Source organism: Camellia sinensis, chromosome 15, assembly GCF_055761805.1.
Source record: "Camellia sinensis isolate YWXY chromosome 15, ASM5576180v1, whole genome shotgun sequence".
Lineage (NCBI taxonomy): Eukaryota > Viridiplantae > Streptophyta > Magnoliopsida > Ericales > Theaceae > Camellia > Camellia sinensis.
In genome coordinates this window covers 25,105,912-25,116,504 of record NC_138975.1, presented here as the reverse complement: position 1 = coordinate 25,116,504, position 10,593 = coordinate 25,105,912, and the positions used below count along the sequence as shown (strand labels likewise).

The window sequence follows — 10,593 nt, the reverse complement described above, 5'->3', positions numbered from 1 at the left end:
AAGGCACAAACATAAATGGTTGGAATAATTTTTTTTATACAAAGGCCATTGCTTTGATCTGAGGCCCATAAGATAAGACTCTTTGTCTCTATCTCTGTCTCTGTCAACCAATTTCTCTCTCCTACGAAACTTTCTAGAACACCAAACGCCGTTCATACGAAGCTTATCTCCACGAAAACACCTTTCATATGTTCTAATAAAAAAGCCAAATAAAAACAAAACACAATTCTTTACACTAGAGAATTCTAAATTCTAAATTATTTTTAATAATATGACAAAAAATAAATAAAATAAAAATATAAACAAACATAGGCCAAGTTTAGCATAATTAAAAAAAAATAAAAAGTCAAAAAGTTATTATTTTATTTAAGTCACATCATCTTATTTAAGTTATATTACATTTTTAACACATCACTTCAAACTCAAACTCAATCCAAACCCAACCTATATTTCATAAAAAATTAAAAAATACGATCGTACTCCTTACAACTTCACTAAAACCCTCTTAAAAACCCTGCTATTAAAGCTCAACTCCTCTATTCTTCTTTATATATACATAAAGAAGAGTTCCCATCAAATCCAATTCAAAAAACACAAAACCCATTTCACTCTCTTCTCTTCTTTCTTCACCTTTCTTTGTTCCTCCATCTCTTCAAAACTCAATATCTATACTTATACATCTATATGTGCTTGAACTCTTTCATGGAGCTCCTTCCGGGTCTGCCCAACGACGTCGCTTTGGAATGTCTAATTCGAATACCTTTCGACCAATTCTCGGTGGCTTCCTCAGTTTGCAGGGGTTGGAAAGCTCAGATTGAGCTGCCGGAGTTTCGCCGGCACCGGAAACAGTCCGGATTGGCCCAGTCAGTCATTGTGCTGGCACGGGCCCTGGTCGACCTGACCCGAAAAACTCATCTAGCCAAACACTTGGCTCGGCTCGTTTACCGGATCGTGCTTTGCGACCCGGAAACTGGTTATTGGTCGGAATTGCCGCCCGTGCCCGGGTTTCCGGATGGGTTGCCGATGTTCTGTCACTTGGTCGGCGTCGGGTTGGAGCTGGTGCTGATGGGCGGGTGTGACCCGGTGACTTGGGAGGTATCCAAGTCGGTGTTCATTTACAATTTTGTGTCCGGCACGTGGCGGCGCGGGGCCGATATGCCAGGTGGGCATAGGTTATTCTTTGGATGTGCATCGGACTTTGATCGGACGGTGTACGTTGCGGGTGGTCACGATGACGAGAAAAATGCATTGAAATCAGCAATGATGTATGATGTGGCAAAAGATGAATGGATTCAATTAAATGGCATGGCAAAAGAGCGAGACGAGTGCAAGGCTGTATTCCATCGTGGCAAATTCCACGTCATCAGTGGATACCCCACGAACGCCCAAGGTCGCTTTGAGAGAGATGCTGAAGCATTTGATCTAACTACCCAACAGTGGGACCCTGTACAAGAGGACTTCTTAGAAGATGCCATGTGTCCAAGGACTTGTGTGGGCGGCAGTGATGCAAGGAGGCTTTACATGTGTCGCAACGGTAATGTGATGATCTGTAAGAATGCCACCTGGCAAGTCCTAGCTGGACTACCAGCTGAGGTGTGCAATGCAGCTTATGTGACGACGTGGCAGGGTAAGTTGCTAGTGATTGGTTCTGCAAAAATTGGTGAACCTCATAGAGCTTATGTGATGGATTTGAAGAATTGCAAGTGGACACAATTAGAATCACCAGAAGAATACTCAGGCCATGTCCAAACAGGTTGTTGTTTGGAGATTTAAAACCAAAAGCAAAAGTTCTTACTCGTATTAATTAACCCTAGTTGGCCTTAAATTTTGAGCTAGAGATTTACCTTAATGTAACTTTATTTTTTCTTCACAATTGTAAGGGGGAAAAAAACAGTAATGTCTAATTTTCTATCTTTTAGTGATGACTATATTTACCTTTGAATCGAGAATTTAAATGGAAATTTGTGGAAATAAAAGAAATGGAATGGAAAAAGTAAAAGAAATAAATAAATAAATAACATTTCACAAAGAAAATGAAAAGGGAAAAGTAAAATGAAATTCAATTCATATTTCATTCACTTTCGCTATCTTTTTATTTTCCTTCTATATATATTCATATTTAATTAGGATAATTGGCTTAGTGGCTGTGTAGTATTTTTCTGCTGTGAGATGTTGGGTACGACTCCTATTACAGAGATAAGTTTAATACTTTTTTGTGATGATTGGTTTATTTTTCTCATTATGGGGTATGTATGTAATTGTTAGTGGTTGTTTAGCTTGACTTGGTAAATTGATTGTTAGATTTTATTTACTTTTTAGTTATTATGGGTTGGTGGTTTGTTTGATTATATAAATATTTCTCATAATGTAATTACACTCCTATCTATTAAAAAAAATAGAAAAATAGGTGGTAGCTCGAAATGGGTGAGGGTCGAATGGCCTAAAATTTGAAAACCATGTCGTTTTGCGATTTTCTTTTTCTTCTTCGTTGAACTTCGTTGAACACAGGAGAACAGAGGGGAAGAGGAGGAGAGAGGGAGAAAGAGAGAGGAGAGGAAGGGCCAGTGCCTCCGCCGTGAGGAGCTCGTCGCCTCCGCCCGCCGTCCTCGTCGCAGCTCGTTCGTCACCTCCGCCCGCCGTCGCAGCTCGCAACTCGTCGCCTCCGCCCCGATTGTGCCTCCGCCCCTCGCTTTCGCCTCCAGCCCTAATAATTGGGCTCCCTCCAGTCCTTCTCCCCTTTCCTCCTCCTCCTCCTCATCCCTCCTCCTCCTCCTTTCTTCCTCTTCCTCCTCTGATTTTCTACTTCTTCTGAAAAGAAAAAAAAAATAACACCAAAGGGAGGGGATGAACGGAGCTCTGTGTGTGTGTGTGTGTGTGTGTGTGAGTTTTCCAAGGGGAGGGGATGAACAGAGGGAGGGTGGGTGTACAAAGAAAAGGGGTGGGTGTACAAAGCAATTCGGGTCTTTCGACCCACACCATTTCGAGCTACGAAATGGGGTTGAAAAAAATATTCATATTCAAATTTAATTTTATCTAAACACAATTTTAATGTATAAAAATTGTGCATTTATATATGCATGATGCATGTTTTTTTTTTTTTAGGAAAATATTATAAATCTCAAATAATTTATCAAATTTTGTATCAAACCTCTCACATGTGTGTTATATGTGTGTAGGTTCTACACTTATGTGACAAATTTTTAGTAAAAAATTATTTATTTATTTATTTTTTCTTTCTCTGTGGTTGAGTGGAATGATGCATGCTAGTTAATTGTGAGAAAATGTGTGGTCTTTCGTTGCTTGAATATAGTTTGGGCATGGAAATGAGTGTGTTAATCCACTAGACTTTTGGGCCTCAGTCAAACTCAACAAAAATTATCCTTGGTCAATTGAATGAAGGGAGAATATCAAATCAGTGATTTTTGAAAAAAATAATGATAAATTTTATAAATATTAATAATTATAATTATAATTTTTTTAATGATTTTATAATTATTTTTAAAAAGTTGAACTGAAATATAATTTCCCTTTGAATTAATTTGGATATTAATGTTGTTGGTGTGTGAGTACTTTTATTATATCTTTAAGAGTAATATTAGGTCTCATAAAAAAAAATATTATGAAAAATTTAATAAAGATTCTTGTAAATGGAATAAAGTATCACACATTAATCAAATGATAGAAAATTTTCACGAAACTTTTTATAATATTTTTTTCATGAAACCTAGCATTATTGTTTCTTTAAAGACAATTTCATGAATTATGAGTAGTTTGGTTGATAAGCGATTGAATTCTCTCAAGTTGGTCAACCAATTTGAGAGAGTATTTGGGTTTGGTGGCTAATTTTGGGATCAAATTTGGTTATTCGAACCATTCACCTTTTAGGACTTTGTGGGCTAATTTTGGGGCCAACTTTGAGGATTTAAACCGTTCATTTTTAAAACTTGTTTAAATCTCATTTATTTTAAAAAAATAGACAACAATTACAATTTGAAAAGTAGCCATTTATTATATGTAACACAAATATGATTCAAACATATAGCTACTAATAACTAATCATCTTAATTTTTTACATGAATATTCTATTCAACTAATACTAAAAAGTAAACGATTTGGATCACCTAAGTCGACCCGAAAATGCGCCTACCAAATCTAAAAACTCTCTTAAATTAAGATGATGAACTTAAGATAATTTAAACTCAGTTGATAAATCATGTTGTATATCTCGTGATTATTGAGCAAGGATCATTTCTTTTACGTTGAATGTCTTGTGACTATTGACCAAGGATCATTTCTTTTACTTTTTGTCTGATCTTTTATTTCATACTTATAACACATTACAATGTCATTAAAATTAACGGTTAAAAAAAGTATGATATAGAGAATAGTAAAAGTAGGACAAATGATCTCATTTTTGTGATTATGACTACAGATCATATGTTTGACTCTATGTTCTATTTTTTGTCGCGTTTGATAAACATTTTAGGACTAAAAAAATATAAAAAGATAACACAGACTATATAAATTAACAAGATAAAATGTCACATTTAAACTGTAATTATTACACTTTTTTTTTTTATAAAAGTCAAAAAAATTCAAAAATAAAAACTAAGCGAGATTAAAAAAGTCTTAACACAAAAAAGTTGACTAGCGTAACAAAACAGAAAAATATGAGATAGAGGATGATATCAAAAGTGGGACAAACGATCTCGTGCTTGTGATTGAACACGGATCTTGTGTTCTCCTCTCTATTCCATCTTCAACTCTAAAGTTGTATTTGGTTTATAGATTTGGAACTTAAAAAGAAAAAGCAAAAAAAAGTAAGTAAAATGTTAAATAAAATATAACTATATTTTATTTATATTTCACATACATTTTTTTCCTTTTTTTTTCTTTTAAATCTCTCCCCAAATTTATTATGTTTTGAAAAGTTGGTAAAAAGCTGACTTTTGACTTTTTACCAAGCTTTTTAGATTTTTAGAAAGTGATTTGGGAAGTTGATAAAAGACTTACTTTTAACTTTTTGGTTTAATATTTGTCTATGGTGTCAAATCAAATTAAAATGACCAAAATACCCTTATCTAACATTTAGCTTTTACTTTTTCACTTTTTTCTCAAAGGCCCAATTTGTAATTTCAAGTGTTGCGTTTTTTGATTTCTCAAATGAACAAAGTGCCGTTTTTGGCCGGAAGCTTTTTTTTCCTATGAATAAAAAACGTGGCGTTTTGCCAAGCTTCCCAAAACGGCACTTAAATACAACTTAAATGTGATATTATCATGTCACCAAATTAATAATTACCAAATATGAATGATACAGTGAATGATACGGATCGCCTTATACATGTGATTGCAGTTATTGTTCATTTAATACACGAGATATGTATTGAACCTTCTTTGATTATACATAGCTACGGCGATTTTAATTCAATATGTGGAATCTGTCCTTATCCTTTTGAATGGGGTGAATTTTATCCATCAGACACTTATGTGGGTGGGATAAATTATGTTTTGGTCACTCGCAATGGAGATGAAGCGGGAGCGGGAGCGGGGGATATCGTCTCCCTCAATTCAAATTCGACGCGATATAATTAATAATATATAAATAAATGATTACTTCAGTGGATGAGATTTGTATCATCTCCCGTGGCCATCCCTAATTATACATATTATTCCTTTAGTGGATGAGATTTGTACTGAAACTTCTTTTTTAATTTTGGGTTAACTAGTCTATCACCCGTGCTATGCACGGGATAATTATAGATATTTATATTTGTTTTAGATTTTTTTAATATATAAATTATGTTTTTTAAGATTTTTTATAAACATAATTTAACAATCTTATCGCTAACCATAGTGTATGTGAGAAGTTGAAAAAGGTACTGCAGTAATTATGCATGGGTTGTATCTATAATTATTTGTATGAGGGGATTTTAAATGTTGATCAGTAGATTTTGACCAAATCAATAAATGCAGCCATGTGGAAAGACATATGGATTGAAAAAAGTTAATAAATGCTGATCAGAGAATTTTGACCAAATCAATAAATGTTGAATTTTTTTTTTTTGAATAAAAAATTTGGAAAATTCAGATTGGGAGATTGGAGTTCCCATGCACGGATTGTGTTTACAATTATCTATATATATGAATTGTGATATTTAATTTTTTTTAAATGTCTTCTTTTTTCCCTTTTTTATATTATATTAAAGTTTAATATTTTGATAATAATCATGTGTTGGACTTTTCAAAAAATTAAATGTCTTTTTTTATTATATTATATTAAAGTTTAATATTTTGATAATATTCATATGTGTTGGACTTTTCAAGAATTTTTTTTATGCTTGTTCTTAATACATTTATGTGTTATTATAAGGGATAATAATCATATGTGTTGAGACTTTTCAATGAATTCATATGTGTTGGATTTCAAAGAATTTTTTTTTTTATGGTTGTTCTTAATGCATTAAAGTGTTATTATGAGGATAAGACTTGAGAGTTGAGAGAAGTTAATAAATGCTAAGATTTTTTTTTAAATCAAAAAATCAGGAAATTTAGATTGGAAGATTGGAGCTCCGACAAGGCTTGGGGTTAAAAATCCCATTTTGCTTAATATATAGTATAGATAATCATATGTGTTGGACTTTTCAAAAAATTAAATATCTTTTTTTTATTATATTATATTAAAGTTTAATATTTTGATAATAATCATATGTGTTGGACTTTTTAAGAATTTTTTTTATGCTTGTTCTTAATACGTTTATGTGTTATTATAAGGGATAATAATCACATGTGCTGGACTTTTCAATGAATTCGTATGTGTTGGATTTCAAAGATTTTTTTTTATGATTGTTCTTAATGCATTAAAGTGTTATTATGAAGATAAGACTTGGGAGTTGAGAGAAGTTAATAAATGCTAAGATTTTATTTTTTTTTTAAATCAAAAAATCAGAAATTTAGATTGGGAGATTGAAACTCCCACAAGGCTTGGGGTTAAAAATCTCATTTTTCTTAATATATAGTATAGATAGATAGATGTATGTATACATACAAAGCACAATACACGAGTATTCAATAAATGTATTCATGCATTCATCCTTATTTTGATTATGAAAAGATTTGAATAAATATAGAACATAACAACACAAAAGATTTATTTAAATTAATGCCATCACATTATCATTTCCAGAATCACCACTCTACCTCCTCACCGCCACACCTCCACCTCTAGCTCCTCTACTACCCCCACCACTACTTCCATCACTATTGCCTCCTTCTCATTTTCTCTACCCCATCATTATCGCTACCACCCCACCAGCACTCAAACCATCACTTTTATTTATTTATTTTTTATTTTTTATTTTTTATTATCACCCGTGCTATGCACGGATTGTGTTTACAATTATCTATATATGTGAATTGCGATTTTTAAATGTCTTTCTTTTTAAATGTCTTCTTTTTTCCCTTTGTTATATTCTATTAAAGTTTAATATTTTGATAATAATCATATGTGTTAGACTTTTCAAGAAATTAAATGTCTTTTTTTTTATTATATTATATTAAAGTTTAATATTATGATAATAATCATATGTGTTGGACTTTTCAAGAATTTTTTTTATGTTTGTTCTTAATGCATTAAAGTGTTATTATGAGGGATAATAATCATATGTGTTGAGACTTTTCAAGGAATTCATATGTGTTGGATTTTAAAGAATTTTTTTTATGTTTGTTCTTAATGCATTAAAGTGTTATTATGAGGGTAAGACTTGGAGGTTGAGAGAAGTTAATAAATGTTAAGGTTTTTTTTTTTTTAAAATCAAAAAATCAAGAAATTTACATTGAGAGATTGAAACTCTCACAAAGCTTGAGGTTAAAAATTCTCTTTTACTTAATATATAGTATAGATGGAATATTTTGAGTTATTCACCCAAAAAAAAAAAAGAATATTTTGAGTAAATAATTAAAAATTATTTTTTAAATTTTTTTATGAGAGAGGGGAGTGAGTTAAAAAGTTAAGAAGTAACTCACTTCCCAAAATAAGCTAATGATAATTGCTTTTGTCATATACAGATGCTTCTTATTCAAAGGTTTCCGAGAACCACCGAGGTTGCGTAGTGTCACTCTTGATGAGTTTTTTTTATTTATTTTTTATTTTTTATTTAAGATAATTACAAATTTTTTTAACATTTAACCTTATAATAAAATAATTTTTTAATTTTAAAATCGACAAAAAAATAATATTTTAGTCATTAAATTCAATACAGGTATACATAAAATGCCTAAAATATAAATTTTCATTGAGTTTAATGATTAAAATATCTATTTTTTATCAATTTTACTTAACAGAAATAGACAAATATTTCATATTGAAAACAAATAAAAAATTCAGGATTTAAATTGACAAAATAAAAAATTTAGAGTTTATTTTGTTATAAGAGTCAAATTTTGAGATTTTTCTTGTAATTTATCTTAATCTTTTTAATTCTTAAAAATAAAAAATAAAACTTAAAAAATACAAAAAGAACCTAGGGTTTGACCTTTGTAACAAAATAAACCTAAGTTTTTAATTTTGTCAATTGAAACATTGATCTTTTGATTTATTTTCAATTTAAATTATCTGTCTATTTTCGTTAAGTAAAACTGACGGACAAAAAATATTTTAGTCATTACTTACTGAGTATATGATTTAGATTGAAAACAGATTAAAAAATTAGAATTTAATTGACGAAATTAGAAATTTAGGATTTATTTTATTATAAGAGTCAAACTCTAATATTTTTGTGTGCGTGTGTATTTTTGAGAAATTATTAAAAATAATTTTTTTAATGATTGAAGGGTTACTGTAACTGATAACAAATAATTTAAAGATTTTATTTTTACTTTTTAATAAAAAGTAGATGTTTTTTGTGAGGTTCTCAAACCACAACAATCAATGGAACAATGGATTAAACAATATTTATGGAAATTAATAATGTGCTCGTTATTTTGTTGGATTTGGATGTTTTTGTGGCTGATAACTTGTTGACCGCAAATCAGCTAGATTTTTACATATGGATCAGATTTGTCATGCATTTTACTTGATTGAATTGCTTAGATAAGAATTGAGTACTAATTAAGAATCTATCTGATGACATTGATTAGTGATACCGTCATTCTTTTATTTTTGGATAAATTATATCGAAATTTAAAAAAAAATACAGCATGTTTTAGGAATTCGACATAACTATCTCTTAAGGTTTTAATTTACCTAACACATAATTTTTATCATAAATTTGTTAGTTTTATGAATAGAAAAATGATATTAGCATTTTATTTATATTTTATCTTATTTATCTCGTGTATTTATATCATTTACATTAATTATAATCTATTTAACCTTTGCTAAAAGGGAGGTTTGTGTCATTATGTTAAAATTGTGGATTTTGTTCTATTTTCTCTAAATTTTAAGAGGTCAGTGTGATTTATCTTTTTATTTAATTTTTATCAAAAAAATTATTTACAATATTAAGAGAATTATATTTCAATAATTATAGAAGCCCAACAGTCATTCTAATAAAGTTTCGGTTTGACAACTTGACTTTTTAGTTAAAATACTCACCCCCTTTCACCCCTCCCCTCAAAAAAAAAAAAAAAAAAAAAAAAAAAAAAAAAAAAAAAAAAAAACACACACAAATAAAAATGTCACTAAAAAGAGTCCAAAGCTATTAAAAGAGTATGTACCGAAAGGCTCATGAATTTGTTTTTGTAGACAATTAAGTCTTATTGAGGCTCCGTTTGGCAAAGGCTTTTGTGGCTATTTTAGTCACAACAAACAAAATATCACATTTAATCCATAATCATTACACTCTTTTCTCACAAAAAAATTAAAAAAGTCAAAAAGTCCTTCCCAAATTAAGCTTTTTAGCCCAGGCTAAAATAGTTAAAAAAATCAAAAAGTCAAAAAGCCAACCCACTTCTGAATTTGAAAAGGTATACTGTAGGATTCTTTCACTATATTTTCTAGAGATTTCTAATGTAGGTATATTTCATTTGTGCACTATTATTTTATTAAACTTTGCCAAATATGTCATTTTTATTCAAATGTGATAATGGGACATTTGTGCACTATTTTTTTTTTTTTATGAACTGAACATTTGTGCATTATTGTTTTATTAAACTTTTGCTGAATGTGTTATTCTTAAAATGTGATAATGAAACATCATCCTAATATATGCATTGTTTTCTTATATGTTTCCAATTGTGGCTATGTTTCATTTGAGAGATTTTAATGTGAGATAAGACTTATGAGATCATAAGAATATTTGTGGGACTAAATGGCACTACAAAAAATTAAGGTTTTAGAGACTAAAATTTAGAAAAAAATTATTTTTTAGGGACCAAATATTTTTGTTGCAAAAAGTATCATTATTATATTTTTAACAACGAAAATTGGATATTAGTGATGAATTACTATCTTTTGGGACCAAATTTTTTTCTCAAAAAACAAATCATTTTGAGACCAAATTATTTTGTCCCTAAAAATGTATTTATTAGTGACATTTTCAAAATTTTGTTGCTAAAAGTCTTATTTTTGACTTTTCGAGACGACTTTTTAGCGAC

The 10,593-nt window shown here is 30.1% G+C and overlaps 1 protein-coding gene across 1 annotated transcript; it reads left to right on the top strand.

The window, feature by feature from the left end:
- Positions 1-478: 478 nt before the first annotated feature.
- On the top strand, positions 479-1,922 carry LOC114269373 (F-box/kelch-repeat protein At1g80440). The gene has a single exon (XM_028210706.2). It carries the CDS (start codon positions 685-687, stop codon positions 1,771-1,773), a length of 1,089 nt encoding a protein of 362 aa, XP_028066507.2. The 5' UTR covers positions 479-684; the 3' UTR covers positions 1,774-1,922.
- Positions 1,923-10,593: the final 8,671 nt, after the last annotated feature.

Coding starts and splice junctions, on each gene's coding strand:
- LOC114269373 (XM_028210706.2), top strand. CDS start 685: ATGTGCTTGAACTCTTTCATGGAGCTCCTTCCGGGTCTGCCCAACGAC.